General features: G+C 40.0%; 1 protein-coding gene across 1 annotated transcript in view; it reads right to left on the bottom strand.

Annotated features, from left to right (window-relative positions):
- Positions 1-987: 987 nt before the first annotated feature.
- Positions 988-18,106, bottom strand: part of LOC139933923 (uncharacterized) — a 53,446-nt gene continuing 36,327 nt past the window's right edge. Inside the window, exon 2 of the mRNA XM_071928158.1 lies at positions 988-1,609. Within this exon, the coding sequence (XP_071784259.1) occupies positions 1,112-1,576 (465 nt within the window). The 5' untranslated portion in view covers positions 1,577-1,609 and the 3' untranslated portion in view covers positions 988-1,111. The remainder of the gene's footprint in view (positions 1,610-18,106) is intronic.

The following is an 18,106-nucleotide window of genomic DNA, read 5'->3' as shown; positions in this document are numbered from 1 at the left end:
ACATAAACACATAAAAAGTTTTTAACTAAAACACTATAATGCATTTATATTCACTACTATAAACACGTGTTCAGTCGTAATCGTGTGGGTGTATATTTCATTTGCTGAATTCAGGCTGCAAGGGGCATAATTACGCCAAGGATGTGTTAGTTCGTGCATAATAGACGTTGGCTAATATTAATTAGTTTGATTGAGGGTGCTTTTTTGTTCTTTTCTTTCCACCAAACAACCACATAAACATAATGCTGACAATCAGCTTAAACGTAAACGCCGCGTTTTGTATTTTTCGCGGGCAATTCTCCATAGAAAAATATACCCATGCGCAATAGCACCTTGACCTCCTTTCAACCGCCTGACCAAAAGTGCGGAGTCGCCATAGTTCGTGGTGTCCAGCCTCCATGATCTCACTCAGTTTCTCTACAGATCAATTAATACTTGCCACAGGTTTGAGCATGCTTATTTTGTTTTTAAATATTTCAAGGTCAATCTCGAAACCGTAAAAGAATTAGTAATGCATTAGTTGCCGTTGGTATTAGTGATTTTTGCATGGTGGAGATAAGATATAGAAGAGTTTGCGGTAACACCATGTAATAACAATCTCTAAATGAGTTGGGGTGGTTCTGAAAAGAACCGTTGGGTTAACTTGACGTTTCGATCAGTATGCTCTGATCGTCTTCTGGAGAATGCTGGACTCTGATGCTGCATGCTGCTTAAGTACTAGGGGGTGGATCAGCGGTGATGCACGAAGGCGGGAAATGTAGGCGGGAAGTGAACTCGATGCGTGGGGAAACCTCTTGTGGAGCCTTGGGTGTTGTGTGGGGGGTGTGTGCTCACTGAACCGTCTCAGTAGGAACAAGCACAGGGGATAGTGAGGGTGCGGAGCCTAGGTGACTGAGGGTATAGATGACCCAAAGCAGTCTAATAGTTTGGGCCTAGGGGGTGACCGTGGATATAGAAGATCCATTGGTCGGGAGAAGGGGGAGCCAGATGTCGCTGATGTGGAAGCCGATGTCTTGAGGTACGGTGTCATGCTTGTGGATCTCGATGGCCTCTCTAATGCGTCTAGGGTGCCACGCCTGGATGGGAGCGGTGATTTCTGCAGCATCCCAGTTCACTCGGTGGTCAGCGATGTGGGAATGCTTGACGATGGCGGAGTTATCGAAGTCCCCCCTCCTTCCGTGTGCTCGGTGTTCCTTAAGTCTAGTGGGAAGGTTACGCCCGGTTTCCCCGACATAAACCTTACCACATTCGCGATGAGAACATCCAGAAAGGGTAACTTTCCGGAATGTTCTTGCTCCATAGTGAAGTTGATACTTGAGTGTTTTTGGTTGAGGTACTGCAGAAATTCATGGAGAGAGTCCTGACCGTGGGGCCACACGACAAAGGTGTCGTCTACGTAGCGGAGCCACAGGCTGGGTCGGAGGTCAGCGGTGAGGAGTGATGAGGACTCGAACTCTTCCATGAATATGTCAGCTAGAACCGGGGATATAGGGGATCCCATGGAGGTCCCAGCTGTCTGCTCGTAGTACTTGCCCTGGAATATGTCAGCTAGAACCGGAGATATAGGGGATCCCATGGAGGTCCCAGCTGTCTGCTCGTAGTACTTGCCCTGGAATTGGATGGAAAGAAACGGTCTCTTAAATATGCACGCAATTTTCAATTAGGCTATACAAAACAAGTAGTTGTGTTATTAACATACCCTTTCATAGAAAATCACATAACTCTTTGTTATTAAAAAAACCTGAAATAGTACCCATGGTTTTTTTTAATGAAATAGGAAACACAGCTGTTGTTTTGTTTGGCCTTACAACAAAATGTGTCTTTTAATGCTGGATTTCCACACTGTTTGGGCCTATTTGATAGTCATTGATTGATGGAGTGTGTCAAGAGTCAAGTTGATTTTATGTGATCAAAATGTTTGCTTTATAATTTTTGGTGAAGATTCAACCTATTCTGTTTCAACCTTTAGTTAGAAAATCTCAAGGGCAGATCCAGAGCATGTTATTGGGGGTCTAACACCTCCCTTAATCTAGGCCATTTAACAAAAAATTATGTGTGTGTTTTGGGGTGTTTTTGTTTTTGTTTATTATGGTCTGATATGTTAAAATATCAGACCAGGGTCACAGCGGAAACTTGTAAGTTATTAGAAACAAAATCTGAATTAAACAAATTTGTTGAGCCTGAACACCCCCCCCCCCTGTAAAAATACATGGATCTTATAATATTTAGAGAAGTTTATATATTTTTATGTTCATGTGTTGCGGCTGAACTTCTGAAATTTTACATGTTTTAATGTTTCTGATAACACAATTTTACGTATTTCATATGAACCTCAGTTGAGTACTTTCTTTTGTGTCCCAGAGTTGCTGAAATTAGCACCTAAAGTGTTTTAGTTAGCTCTTAAGGGTACAACACCTCAATGGCAGTAGCACCTGAAGTATTTTAGTTTAGCTCTTTGTGGGTGCAGCACCTCAATGACAGTAGCACCTAAAGTGCTTTAGTTTAGCTCTTATGGGTGCAGCACCTCAATGACAGTAGCACCTAAAGTGTTTTAGTTTAGCTCTTTCTGCGTGCTACTATTGTAGCACGCATGCCAGTGCTAAATCAGCAAGCCGCGTGCAGTCACTATACGAGCACCTGAAAGTGCACAATTTTAAATCTTCAAGTGCTAAATTAGCACTTACATTTTGTAGAGTGTAATGGAGACCTAATATTCCAAAGAAGTTAAGCCAAAAAACATCCATTGCTTCACTGTCAAGTCTAATGGATGGTTGTCAAACAACTTTTTTGCTAAAGCCAAGATATTGTGTATGGACGCAAAACATTTGGAAACCAGACAAACAAGAGCCACTCCATAATCTAACGTTTCTTTACTAAAACGTATTTTAATTTTAGGTTGGCACCTCAGCTCCAGATGCTCTCAAGCATTAGGCTACAAAACAACCCACACTCCTAGCCTTTGGATCTAATAGGAGCATTGAGTAGATCATCTTGAAAATTGAAGACTACGGGTTCACTCTTCCTTCGTCTAACATTGTATCTGCAGTTGACACTCTCTTTAAGAGTCACTATGTATTCAATTCGGAGTACTCTGCAAAATTAGCCAACCTCTTTGTGTACCTCCAAACTGAACTTTATTGTCTAAAGTACAAGGGGAAGATTGCGTCTCGTATAACTGAAATTGCTATTGCAGTTAAGGCACAATAGACAAAGGCACATGTTTGTTCACCTTCAAGACTGTAGTTTGTTACCTCCATGTAATAAAATGGCATGTTAAGCATTTTTAAGATTTACTACAAGTCATATGCATGTACAAAATGCTGAACAAAGTTTCACAAAATTATGCATTCTTTTAATTTTTAAGCATTTTACAACATAATTTTTCTTGTGTGGTGAAGGAGTGAGTGAGCCTAGTGAGCCAATCATTTTTAACATGAGTTATGGATGTTTTTAATGGCTTAAACTTACAACTGGATTAAGGCACTTTTCAAACCAAAGTGCATTTCACTGTTGAAGGTATTTTGTAACCAAAGCAAACATTAATTTTTTAAAGTTTCTTAGATGTTTCAAGTTTTGACATGTTGAGATGTTAAACTTTTTTTAATTGTTGAGATATAAACAAAATAAAAAAAGCATATCGGCACCTTCCAAAATCATTAGGTCACTTGAAGGACTGATGTATTTAATTGTTAGTAATGTCTACCTCTTACAGTAAACCGTGTAACCATGTTTACTGAAAACAAAATGCTCGAGACAGAAACTGCAATCCAATTTGTTAGCTTGAGTTTGTCAACAGGCATATGTCTTCAAAATAGAGTACATGTATTACTCAGCCCAACTAGCCAAATCGGTTTTAAGAACCGTTGAAGGGCTTTTGTAACCAAAGCAACACTATTTAAGGTTGCTGAGATGTTTTGTATTTTCACATGGGGAGATGTTGAATTTGTTAGATTTAATGTTGAGATATTTTGAAGTTGCTCTTTTGGAAGCAAAAGAAACCTGCTCTTGCGCTGGTGCTAAACCAGCACTTCAAGTGCAGTCACTATACAAGCTCTTAAAAGTGCTAAATTTTTTAGAGTGTAGCCAAACTAGCATGTCATTTTTAGATACATCATAAGTCTTACAACTAAATAATCCAGCAAGCAATTTCGTTGCATGTATTTTTGGCATTCTCACTCGGCCAACCCTGGCCAAACTAGTATACCACTACATTGCAGAAGTGGGAACACACTGGTGCCCAGAAACTTGTGTACACTGTGTGAGCACATAATAGGCCATATTACCAGCATGTCTGAACTGATGGCTGTGGCTATGTTGTGGCTTAGGGTGTTGCTATGTGCAACCTATACTTCAACCCTTGTTTACATGATGATTAAGCCACAGCCACTGATTCAGACCATGGCATGCCATTTCAGGATGTTGTTGTGTATATAAACTACACATCCTTATGACTAGTGGCTGAAATAAGCATGGCAGTCTCAATCAGCTACATCTAGCTGAATTAGAACTACCACTACAGTATAGCATTATTGGTGATGGGATAATGGGTCTTTAGTGGAATTCTTACTTCTTCTAAACTCAATTGGCTACATCTAGCCAAACTAGCTTACAGGGATGTGTTCCTCTTGAATTGTTATACAATCCTGTTCATTCCTGATATTTTAGATTGCTTGCTGGATTGGTTACCTCTATACAAAGCCAAGGTTCAAGCAGTTACGAACTGGTTGCATTCAGAGATAATATTATCCCACATTCAGAATTAGCCAAGTCTCGGACCTGGATAATATTATCTCGTGAGAACTGGTTGCATCAAGAGATAGAATTATCCCACATTCAGACTTTATAGCAAAGTTTCCTGCTTGTATTCAATTATCCTGAGAGAACATTTAGGTACAAAATAATCCCACTTTGTTGTCTTCATTAAGCCATTTATCATAATTTTGATGTGTGTGTCTTATAGAGATCAATAACAAAGACCTTAAATCTTAAAGGGTATTTTTAAGATATTGGGTTTATTTTACTCGTGTAGTATGAGTCTAAAGCCATTAATCATTGTGACGAATCACATAAACACATAGTGAATCACTTAGAGACAACACTGTTACATGTATGTAATGTTTTTACTGTTTATTATTATCATTCATTAATACCCCAGGCAGTTTCTATACTTCTATTGGTAGAGAACATGTCACATGGAGGTGTTTAAATGGTTGATGACCAGCTGGAGCTGTTTATAACTGGATGGCTTCAGCGTGTCGGATGCACAAGATTATCAAGCGGATCACAATTCTTAGCTATTAGTACCAGCGTGTAATCTATTTCTAAGCGCGCGTGTAATCTATTTCTAAGCGCGCGCGTAATCTATTTCTAAGCGCGCGTGTAATCTATTTCTAAGCGCGCGCGTAATCTATTTCTAAGCGCGCGCGTAATCTATTTCGCGTGCAGGCCTACACACAACCCAGGCACAACAGATTCTTCACAAAATTTTTGAAAAAAATATATTTCAAACCTTGAATTTTCAATTGCCAAAGTGTCTATAATTGTATATTTTTTAAAGTTTTTTACAAAATGGCTTTTGTGAATGGAAAAAAAGAGAAGTTACTCATTCTTAAATGTCTGTTTAAAAAATTGCAGGGTCGTTGCCGTGCGATAAAAGCCCTCGCCTTTGGATCGGGCCATTATCACACTGCAACAACCCTGCCAGCTTGAAACGGTTGGTTACGAACTTGTCGCTACACTTTTGTTTCCTTATTCAAATTTTACGGAAAAAATTAAGTTCACACGAGTTCACTTTGGTAGTATTTGGTGTTTCTAGCCCAATTTAATTGATTTTGCATCTGCACTTTCTTAAATCTTAAATGTTCTGCAAATTAATGAACATTGGTGTCCTTATCTTTGATGACACACACATTCAGCAACATCTAGCCAAACTACATTGTAGCATGTCATTTATAGATACTTCTAGCACCCGCATTATTCAGCAAGCAAGTCTTTGCATGTATTGTTGGCATTCTCATTCAGCCACACCTGGCCAAACTAGTATACCACTACATTGCAGAAGGGAACACAGTGGTGTTCACAAATTTGTGATGGTATGAGCACATATTATGCCAGATTAAAAGCAACTGGGTAATAATGGCCAGATGTGGCTAAGTTGTGGCTTAGGGTGTTGCTATGGGCAACCTATACTTCAACCCTTGTGTGGATGATGATTAGCCACAGCCACTGATTCAGACCCATGGCCTGCCATTTCAGGATGTTGTTGTGTATAAACTACACATCCTTATGACTACATGTAGAGTGGCTGAAATAAGCATGGCAGTCTCAATCAGCTACATCTAGCTGAATTAGAACTACCACTACAGTACAGCATTATTGGTGATGGGATAATGGGTCTTTAGAGGAAGTGGGTATCTTACTTCTTGTAAACTCAATTGGCTACATCTAGCCAAAATAGCCTACCTCTCTCCTATGTTGCAAAAAACCACTAGTGACAATCCACTAGGGCATGTATGGTGGGTGAAATTTACAGGACATTCTGGCATGTCTGGCAAACACACTGCCCCTTCTGTATTGCTGAACTTTCTTCTTCATTCCATATATTTTGGATCGCTTGCTGGATTTAATCTTAGATATATTTATAATAATTAGGGGTGTTTATCTGTCTACATGTAGACAAAATATTAAACCATTTTGACAAATCCAAAAAGGTATCCTCAGTTGGGTGGGAGCCAAATTAGAATAGCCACTTTATTCCCAATGACTGGTACAAATGTACATGTACAGGTGCCTACAGGTGGATTTTGTGTCTATGGAATAGTTATAGCACACTCAGTTGGCTATATCTAGCCAAAATAGCATACCACTCACATATCATAGACAGGCATGATATTTGGCACTTTCAGTTCAAGGGCTTAACCTACTTGCATACGGTGTTGCCATTAATAAGGGAATCAATGTGTGGTGGTAGCCTGGTTCCCGATAATTTTACCAAGACGAAGTCGAGGTCAAGAACCAGGCCTCGGCGGGTTCAAACCACTAGTTGAAAACCGATTCAACACACTTTGATTCCCATTCATAAATACATTTTCGGTCAAAAAACACCAACACTATTGGTTAAAAAGTAAACAAAATGCAAAAATTATAATTGCTCAATGATTTCTTTCAACACAACACCCCTCCAGCTATGAAATGGTAAGGCCCTTCACCACCCTCGGGTAAACAACTCCTTATTAGGGAATGCTGTGTGCGTCGCGCGTATCGCGTGATGTGGCACAACTGTCCGACAAATAGGAATGAAGAAACTGTCTTATAAGCACAGGTGCAAGCTCACGTGTCACGACCATGTTTGAACACTTTTCACTGGTCATAAACAAAGGTTTATACACACCCACATGACGTGTTCTCCACCAATAGGAATAGCGAAACTGTCTGAGGTATTTATGAACAGACTTTTAAGGCTATCACAATGCTTTCATGTTCTAAAATAGTAAGTAAATCATGGTTGCATACATGTAGATGAACATGTATCATTTCAGGACGAAATCAAAACTTTCAAAATTTAACATGTGTATGGATATGGTAATGGGAAACTGGGTAATCTTTTTGTCCGCAGCATTGGGAAATAAATATCCCTGTTCTGTGTCGTGTTATGAATAAAAATCATGAAGTTATATATAAAGAAGAGATAACTTTAAGGGGAAAATGTCGCAAAATTTCTAAAAATATAAACCACAAGGGAAACTGACTGGGTAAATTTAGAAATGATTTTGGGGGTCGAACAAGGAATTGACTAGAGTGGGATTCGAACCAACGACATCTGGATTAACAAATACAAAGTTTGATTGGGTCACGTCAACCTTTCCTCCTCAACAAAGTCCTACAAAAGGGCCACTTTTGAGTGAAGAAACATTTGGCGTTTCATAGCAATCTCCTTCAGTTATTCACTGTGTTCCATCTGCACTGCAGCCTGTATAAAGAGAAGATTCGACAGACTGCATGGAGGGTTGCTGATCCTGGTATAGCAGACATACAGATCAAGGACCTGTGGTCTGTTACTGTGGCTCGGGAGTTGATGCAAAGGGTGTACTTGCATTACCTCAGTTGCTTCATATACAACAAATTAATGAAAGTCAACGAATGCTGAGCGAGGTTCAAGTCGCAAACATTTAGCAAATCAACAAAGACAAGTTAAAAGAAGGGCAATAAACAATTCAAGGCCAATGCAAATCTGCAACAAAACCTAAAGGAAGCTGACGCTTTTTTAAAAGACGACATCCAGGTCTGCTGAGCAACCACGAGTGCCCAAGAAAAGATAGAAGGTACATGATTGAATGGCGGACAATTCAGAGCTCAGCTGAAAAATTGTCGCAGAATATGAGCACAGAGAGAGATGAAGCAAAGCAAAAAACTTACATGTACCAAAAGACAGTGCCCCTACAGCCCACCGAGGCAACCTAACCCATCAACAGCAACCCGAGGAGGAGTAGCGAACATCGTATAGCGAGAAAGCCCGGAGTATGTTTCTCCTGTGGCAAATCGGGACCACTGGCGTGCAGAGCACAGGAGTTTGAAGATGCCAGATGAAGGGCAAATGAAGATAAGTTAAAACCATATTGTACAAAATACACAAAGGAAATAATCAAACAATTGATGGGATTGTCAATGTTTTGGTTTCCTGTACATGCCAGTTGATGATCAACTGAAGAATTTACTTGATAATTATGGATTAGCGTTACAGTTACAGAAACCTGTTGACAGAGCCACTATTGGCAAAATATCAAATGGTCTTGCCTTTAAGTGGCTCAATACAGATGGGGCATTCGATGAACAATTTAATACGTCTCTCATGTGGAACTATGATGGAGTTCCGTTGTTTAACAGTTCAAAGTTTTCGTTCACTCCTGGTCAATGTATAACAAATTAAATTCCGGAAAAACAACAATAATTTTTTTTTATCCTTGCTGCCCTTTGGTTTGGGCAAAAAAACAAAAGTAAAACAGATACACTGTTTTATCCTTTTTGTACAAGAAATCACAGAAGCTAAGTACAGAAGGCTTGACATTCAGGTATTAAAATCATTTTTTTCTGTTCCAATATATGTGCCCCTATTTCCTCAGTTGATTCAACTGCTAGAGCTTCTTTGCAAACTTTCAAACAATTTAATGGAGAGTATGGTTGCAACTTTTGCCTCCACCCTTGAGAAACCGTAGTCCACGAGTAAATGGGAGGGCCCGTGTATACCTGCTTACAAATGACCTTCCAGAAAATAGATCTCGTGAAAATATGACAAAGCATGCGGCTCAGGCCTGGACTGAAAGGAATGCATTTGTGGTGTTAAAGGCCCTGTAATAGTATCTTTGTTTCTACCACAGGTTTGATATATCATGGGGCTGTGTACCATTGCACACTGTTTTTACTGTTTTTCTGGGTTTTGTGCGTTCATTTTGTAATAACTGTTTCTGATCAAGCTCCTGTAACCAAGAATTAAATTAAATTAACCTAGGGCGTTTAAGTATGGTTGATAAGAAACTTTGTAGAATCAAACCCCAATCAAGGTGTCCCACCTTCTCAGGTCACTATTCAAAGTTTGGGAAGGCTACCAAATGGCGAAATTTGACCTGACATCCCTCACAACCCGGTTGAAAGAAACCCTTTCCCGGTATCCTCCGCGGCTACGAAGCCAAGGATATTTTCAACGCCGACGAGACTGGTCTGTTTTACCGCCTCACTCCAGACAAGACCCTGTAGTTTAAAGCGGAACAGTGTCATGGTGGCAAACAGAGTAAGGAACGGCTGACAGTCATGCTCTGGTCCAACACGGATGAGTGGAGAGCTGAAGCCACTTGTCATTGGGAAATTCCAGAACCAACGATGCTTAAGAATGTCCGTTCACTTCCGGTGACCTATCAGGCCAACAGAAACATGGATGGTTTCGGATCTTTTCACCTTTTCCCAACTCGCCCAGCAGAGACACAACGGCCGGCATCTCCAACTCGCCCAGCAGAGACACATCGGCCGGCATCTCCAACTCACTCAGCAGAGACCCAACGGCCGGCACAACTCGCCCAGCAGAGGCACAACTCGCCCAGCAGAGACACAACGGCCGGCATCTCCAACTCGCCCAGCAGAGACACATCGGCCGGCATCTCCAACTCACTCAGCAGAGACCCAACGACCGGCACAACTCGCCCAGCAGAGATACAACGGCCGGCATCTCCAAATCGCCCATCCAACCAACGGACGGCATCATTAAAAGAATGTATTCGCACTATACTTGGGGCATGTCCAACAAATGATTGACACGCTTGCCCTTATTTGGGGGGGGGGGGGGGGGTGGTAACGCATTCATTTGTCTTCCTCACATTCAGCCTCAGTTAAGGTATTAACTTTGTTGGAAACAGCCGCAATGTCGCCTACATTGCACATGGACCTCACTGCGTCACCATGGATGGATTATTAATAATGAGCTTTCGATGAAAGTGTTTTGATGTCGAACTATTGTTGCCAAAATGCTTTGACTAAATAAAGATTTCTTTAATTTCAGATAACCTTATCTCAAAACAAGACACATCACTCATTGAAAGTACTTCGCAGTTGAATGCAAGAAGTGACGATGAAGCTAGTCAAATGACTATTGATGACTGCTGCTCGTAAAGGTTCATGACTGCAGCAGCCAAGTCATCAATATCAGCAATTAGAGTGGGCCCTAAGCTCCCAGATTTTCATAATACAACTTGCTACTTGGCAAAGCTTGAGAGCATGGCCACTGCTGCTAACAAATTAACAGAGCAGGACCTTCCCTTGGTCACAATCAGTTAAAGCTCATGGATAATTTTAATCACCTTAAAAGATTTTCTCGAATTCACAGCCATGTTTATTGCACACTGTTGGCAGTGAAGCAAAGTTTGAACAACCAAGATAAACTTCCTGAAACTTTTCCTGAACATGATTAAATGGAACAATCTAAGTGGTTGAATGATTTGGCTTGAAAAATCATTGATTTCATTTGGCCTGCCTTTCCACTAGAAGATGATGCTATTTTTAGTCATCTAGACAAAGATGAGATTGCGGGACCTCGCATCATCTCAGATATTGATGATGCAGTTTAAGATAACTGCTGCAAGTGTACAGAAAACACTTGGGATGATATGGTTGTAGGGACGAGTGTGGATGGCACCACTGTGTAAATCTTTCTAAAGTTCCTAAGCAAGACTGGTGGTGTTCTTCAGAGTGTAAGGCTGCAAGATCCTACAGATAATGTTTGTGTCACAAGAAGACTAGAAAACGAGGTATATGATCTCGTGTGAACTTCAATATAGATGTACTCAAAGTGAATGGTACCACCTATCATGCTGAAGCGACGGACATGCGAGGATGTGTCTAAGATGGGCTCCATCGGCTGACTAGATTTTCTCCTACATGTATCTAGCACGGCCTCTACAACTCGATTACTTCACAACCTAATATATGTCTTAGGACATTAAACTTAACTTCTGAGAGAAAATACCAACCCATTTTGGCTGTTTTTAGACGGATACTCCGACATTTTTGCTAAGTGTCGGAAATACAAGCTTAACAGTACGTTTTCATGCATGGTCACCATCCACACGGTCATACCAAATTACTAATGAAACTCAAAAATGGCTTGCATTGAGTTACACGCTTCATCCCTGTAGCCCCCGACAATCGAACACTACGGGTCAAGTTTGTTAAAACTAGTAGTGTTTCTTGATTTCAACCTAGCTGTCAGGAAATCTGTGAGAGTCTCAGAGTTTTCTGTTAAATGTTAAAGTGACTTTCTTTTTTGTGCGCCTTGGGTGTCTCTTTTGTGCACATTATAAATTTGTAATTATTGTTATTATAAACATCTCTGTGATGCCCAGAACATATGAAAAACTTGCGTTCATTTGCGTGGTGGAGAAACCTCCTTGAGCATGTTGAGAAGACCAAAGAACCAACATAACTACCAGCTGCTCAACAACGGACCATCAATATCAACAGAGAGAGTAAGCAAGAAGACCTGGTCTACAACTAAACTTTACTCCTTCGAAATTGTTGATTCAAAGCTTGTTGGAGAACAGCTTTTAGTGAGACTACACTACACCGATAAAGAGTGGGACACCGCAGCCAGTGGCGAAATGCTGAAGATGTTATAGTAATACCAGAGTGTTTTGTAATTTGTTCACCTGCGTTAAAAGATCTGCTCTTCACCCAACTTAAAAACTTCAATTAAAGATCATCTTCATGGTCAGCGAAAGGTAGACACTGTTGTTCATATTCAAGTGCTGATTCCAAGGAACTTGTTTGAGGAACTTGACTGTCTCGGTAAAAAAGGGTAAATATCCCATACTGCTTTATCTTCGCCTGAAGATTTCAACCAATTGCTAGGTGAAGGCTGGTCGTGGATAATTTTTAATAAGCAGTTAGATTTTGTGTTCGTAACGAGTGACACTTTTACCTACATGTACTGGATGACAGAGAGGAGCTCTTGCCAGGAATTTTTACCCAACGGATCTCTTAAAGTCACCTACAGGGGTTTCCACTTAAATTTAAAATTTGCTCAATGCTTGATGTTGAGTTAGGCGCACGCACTGTAGAATAAATTACCCGGCTTAGTGCACTACCAAAAACAAAAAACTTAAGCTGTGTCGCACCACCCATTCTCCCATTCATCCCTGCAGTGCACAAAGTTATTGTTGATCCACTTCACCTTTTTTTTGAGGATTTCAGACCAGTTAGTCCTCTAGCTCATTCAGATCCTGAGACACAGAGACAATGTTGGGAAAAATTCAAAAAATGTAGACCTGTCCCCAAGTGTAAAAACATAGCTGCATTTTAATAGTTTGTAAGAGACCTTTTAATACCATGTTCATTTTCACCAGTAAGGAATCTGCTCAAATTTAGTATCAAGATTTTACTGGTCCTGAGCACATCAAGATACAAAACACATCAATCTTGACAATCTTATTTTTTGCCATTCCAAAACACCTACATTAAGTGTCTACGGAAAGAATTCTGTGATATAATGACCACCATGAAATCGGAAGCAGTTGAAACTCATGCTAGAGTTTGGGTTTCAAAGTATGCTCAAACTTTCCAAGCTAAAGATGTTACACCCTATATGCACACATTCATGAACATGTTTCCGAATCGATCAAACTTCATGGACAAATAAACAATATCAGCCAACAAAGCTATGGAAAGGTTGAATGATAAAGTAACATCCCTCTTCTTTCTGGCCACCAACCACAGGAACACAGAAGCCTTCCCAGGCGAGATGATCATGAATTGTTCATGAATATTCATAAACAGTTCATGGTTGTTCATTGACATCAGTTCATGAACTGGCCATCAAAGTTCTTCATGATGTTCATGAACAGTTCATGAATGTTCTTGAACAACAAATGAGACAATTGGTTGATGAACTTTTCATGAATTTTTGATGATTTCTTCATGAACATTGAATTCATGAACTTTCATATCCATATATTCACATGATGTATTAGAATGACACAAACAACCGCAAAACATTTTTTTTTAACTTTTTTTTGTAGAAGAAATTCTCAGCCAAGAGGAGTTGGAGGATAACCATGTGAGTTGCCAGGCAATGGTCCAGCACATACACTGTACTACGGTAAGGTTAATAATAAGTAACAAACGGGGCAAAACTTCTCTGTAGAAATTTGTAGTTCTTTGACAGACAGGAGATTCGGCCACAAAATAGAAAACTCAATTGTAGTCAATACAAATATCAGACTCTATTTTGGCTACTACTTTCCTTAATTTTGCAAGCTACAAAGCATTTTCTAGCAACAAACCATTTCTTAAATCACAGATTGGGTGAGATCAACAGACATAAATGTTCACAGATCAGCTGTATGGCTGTATTTCTTTCTCTTATTTAAAATAATTGTATTGCAGGTAAAAAGTGACATGGACGTCTGCAGAGTCAGAGGCAATATGGAAAGACGTGAGAGATTTCATAGTACATCAAGAAAGAAGTCATGCCAGCAGTTTATAGCAGCCAATCCGATGTTAAGCAAGCGAACAAATAATACAAAAATAGCAGTCTGCAAGAAGAACTAATTCAAATTGAGTTCAAATTTTTAAAGGTTTGTTATTTAATGCCTTATGTTGAGATAAACGAAGTGCAGGAAGCAGAGGAGAAAGAAGATCAGATCGAATTCCAAGAAAGGGAAGACTTCACAAACGTACGTCTTGAAACAATCAAAGAGAGTTCACCTTGGCGTAAGTTGTTCACACGTGTGGCCGAGAGGCAGGCTGCTGTCAACAATGAAGAAAATGACGAGGGGGGAGATATTGCATCTTCATGCAGCAACGCATACCACACCCCAGGACTGATAAAACAGCAACGCATACCACACCCCAGGACTGATAACGCTATTGCTGGACCAGTTTCTGCATATTTACCCTCGGTGGAGTGCACTTTTGTTTGGAGGTTTGGGAAGCTACACCCAAGGTAATAATAAGTCCTGCAACCAAGCACCTGCCATCAATCGAGCAACAAAGGCACTTATTGAGAACTGGTTCCTAATAGTCAAGAAAGATTTCTGCCCTGGTCGTCGCTTGCGCCTCACTGCTGGCCAGTTCATAAGGAAGGCGTTTACCAATGTTTGCGGAAGGCTTGGAGAAACTCAACTGAAGCAGGCAAGAAATAACAAAATCAGATCAACAGGAAAACACCGGAAAGAGAAAAAGAGAAGGAAAATACTTCAGCACTCCTAAAGACAAACTACCACCTCCAAAGCCTGAGAAAAAAAGGGGGAAAGTGCAAGGAAAAAAGTTGGTGAAAAAAAGGATTGCAGAAGACAACCTGAACCCGCAAGAAGTATGGAAGAAATCGAGAGATTAAAAAAAAAAAACATGATGCTGTACAGCAACAGTTTTGCAGAACAAGAAAGTTTTCTTTGCATCAAGTACCCCGAATGCGCCAAAAAAGCAAACATCATGCGCTTGGGAAGATTGTCCTCGTTGGGGGGGAAACGAAATGTTCAAAGGAAAACGAGTGTACCTCGACAACACTTGAACCATTGAAAATTTCATATTCTTGTTTCAAGAATTGTCAATCAGTATCCACGTCTGGCTGAAGTTCTAATTATGAGCAGAGACAAAGTGTGTTCGCACCTTCTAGCAATAGGCAGGTATGGATCACGTGGAGAGTGGACTTTGGCAAAAATTGAATGGTTGCACAAAGTGTGCCGGATGGAATTGCAAGTGCCCAAAACACAAACAAGGAATGCCTTTGGAACTGAGTATGACATGTTTGTTAAGTTCATGTCAGTGTTCCAAGGCAACTACCAAACTTCAACATGCACAAATGAGTCACGCCCAAGAAAGGAGACAACGGTCCGCAATGGAGATATCCACTTAGGGTAAGTTATCCCTTTATCATTGATATCTATAAACATGATAAAGAAAGGAAATTCAAAATTAAATACAATTAATAACCAATGATACTACTAAAAACAATACTTGCATTAAAACTAAAAGGCAAATATTAAAAAAAGTTCAACAAGCTCTTATTCGGTGAATTTCAATAAAAAAATGTTTAATTCTTTTACGTCGTTACTTTCTCTAGCTGTCCACCAGATGCAAACATTGGCAGTCTCCAAGATGCTTTGGAGTACTGGCTCGCCCCATACATTAGTCAATGCGCCGCTAACTTTCCCGGTGAAGAAGAAAGTTAGGAATGATGAAATTCTTTTACAATTGGAAGTTATGCATTTATTATAAATAAACAACTTCAGAAAAAAATAAAACAGGTGATCTTGTCTTCTTTGTAATTTTAGTCACTTTTCTCCCTTTTTGAAAAGTCGATGTCCATGAATTAAACTGCCATTTACACCCACTTGACACAATTTCAACGGCATGCCGATCGGCCCTCAAGTCACTTGAAACAGCAAAAGGGCAACTGTATGGAAACGATTGTGTGGTCGGAAACATTGTTGTTCAGGTGAACAAATTTAGGTATAAAGATGGCAAAGGAGACCGAAAAGGCTTTGTGGTTTTCCTAACAGACAATCACCTACCTAAAGGTCTCATCCCACGCTACCGAGGAAATAGATTGCATGTGTTATTCCACATCTGCGGAAAATTGCAGCAATACGACGATTTGATTCTTCAATTCTTCACAGATGGTAGTGTGTCCTGCGGTGGGCTACAGAGTAGCATACGTACAGATTTTGGAAGTGAAACAGCCAAAGATCAAATTCACTGCTTAGGTCTCCTTGGAAAACTTCTGAGCGGTCCATGGATGCAGACCTTCTACACCGGGGTCAACGATGAAGTTATTAACCACATTGAAGGAGTCAACATAGTGCGCTCTGTCCTCAAAACTTTGAAGAAGGCTACAGAGGACCCACTTGGTCTGTTGAAGTGCAGCTCTGATTTTATTGACAGGGAGTTAGATTTTAAAGATCCGAACGTCGTAAGTTTGCTGATGCAGCCTGCGAACTCGGAGTCCTTCACAGATATGATGCGTGTATGTTTGAATGCTGTCATCGTTGTCTTGGAAAGACAATACAAGAAATATTTTGATATGGACATTACACAACAACTTCAACAAGAAACACTTTCAGCCAGAGCCCACAACATAGATGCAGAAGAGGTCATGGGCATGTTTAGTGCAGGGAAAGAACGCGCCAAGAATGCAAATCTGGATTTTCTAGTGGCCAGGATGCGAGCCAAGAAGAATAAAGTAGTAGCCTACTTGGACAATATGTATAAAGACAAGAGGGAGCATGTGATAAACTGGGCAATCAAAAGGGGAAGGCATAAGAGGAACATTCATAAGCAGAAACAAGCTGAAGTGAAGAAAGAGCTATCCAGAAGAGCACAAATGAAAAGGCAGAAGAAGACTCAACTTGCGCAAAAACACTTGGAGAAAAAATTGCGAACTGTTGACATTAGTAAGATTGGTACAGAGTTCCCTGACCTTCCAGATGAAACAGCTTCTGTGTTAAAGGAAGTTTTAACCGGTTCTATCATTGGTCGAGACATATGTCACATTTGGTATGACAGTGTGTCCAATACCCACTCTACTTGGTCTGGTCGGATTGAAAAACTAAAAACCCAAAAGAGCGGTCCACGTTACACTATAGCCTATTGGGTCGATGATGGATCGTACAATGATGCCACAGATTACGAAGTATCCAAATGGTCCCTTGCTGCAGACCTCATAACAGAAGATCTTGTTTTTTGCTAAGACTCGGTAATTTCAGAGACCTAGTTTTAGCTGAGTGAAATTTCATACGCTGTATCCAGATGTTTTGACATTCCTTGTTCTCCAAAAAGCAAAGTTTTATCGTCGGCCAACGGCTGCATCACATACTGACATATTTGAAAAAGGCTGCCTTGTGTGATTTTGATTATATTGCAGTATTTCATTTCAAAATAATTCTTTCTTTTGTGAATGGGATTGTAATTTGTGACAATTCTTCAAAAGTTAATGCTAATTTAAACTGCATAGTGTAAATTGTATCTCGTCACGATTAGACGGCAATGGTCAAAAGTCACACAAGGCAGCCATTGCAAATATGTATTAAAAAGGTTGGTGACCTTTAACCTTAAGCCTTATATATAGTACACTGGAAACACATGGTTTAATAGACTTTATTAATCTTTGAGGTCAATATATGTATCACCGAAAATGTCAGTTACAACTTTCTTGCATTAACATGACGATATTACCAACTTATTAATTTATTTATTCATTCAAATTCATCCACCTCACCAGGTAATTAAAATATGATTAATCAACATTATTACTGTTTTAATGTTATTGAGCCTTTTCTCAGCTTTCCAATGGTACAAAATTCATGAAAATTGAACAAGAAATAAGAAAACAATATTTGTTCTGGTAGAGCTTTTAAATATGTCATTTCGGTTACAAAGTCGGTCATTTCGGTCAAAGTCGGATCCACAAATGTGTTGTACTTGGAAGTCCAGTGGTAGCGAGTCCACCGATCCGCCCCTTTTAGGTATTTGTATCCGTCATGTGTAAAATAGGGCAAACTTCATCGACGAGAAAGTGCTACATATTTGTCGATTCAGTTGCTCCAAAATACCTCATGTTGTCCGGTAT

This window comes from Asterias amurensis, chromosome 2 (genome assembly GCF_032118995.1).
Source record: "Asterias amurensis chromosome 2, ASM3211899v1".
Taxonomy (NCBI): domain Eukaryota; kingdom Metazoa; phylum Echinodermata; class Asteroidea; order Forcipulatida; family Asteriidae; genus Asterias; species Asterias amurensis.
Note: the sequence above shows the minus strand (reverse complement) of the source record. Positions and strands in the feature narration are given on the sequence as shown.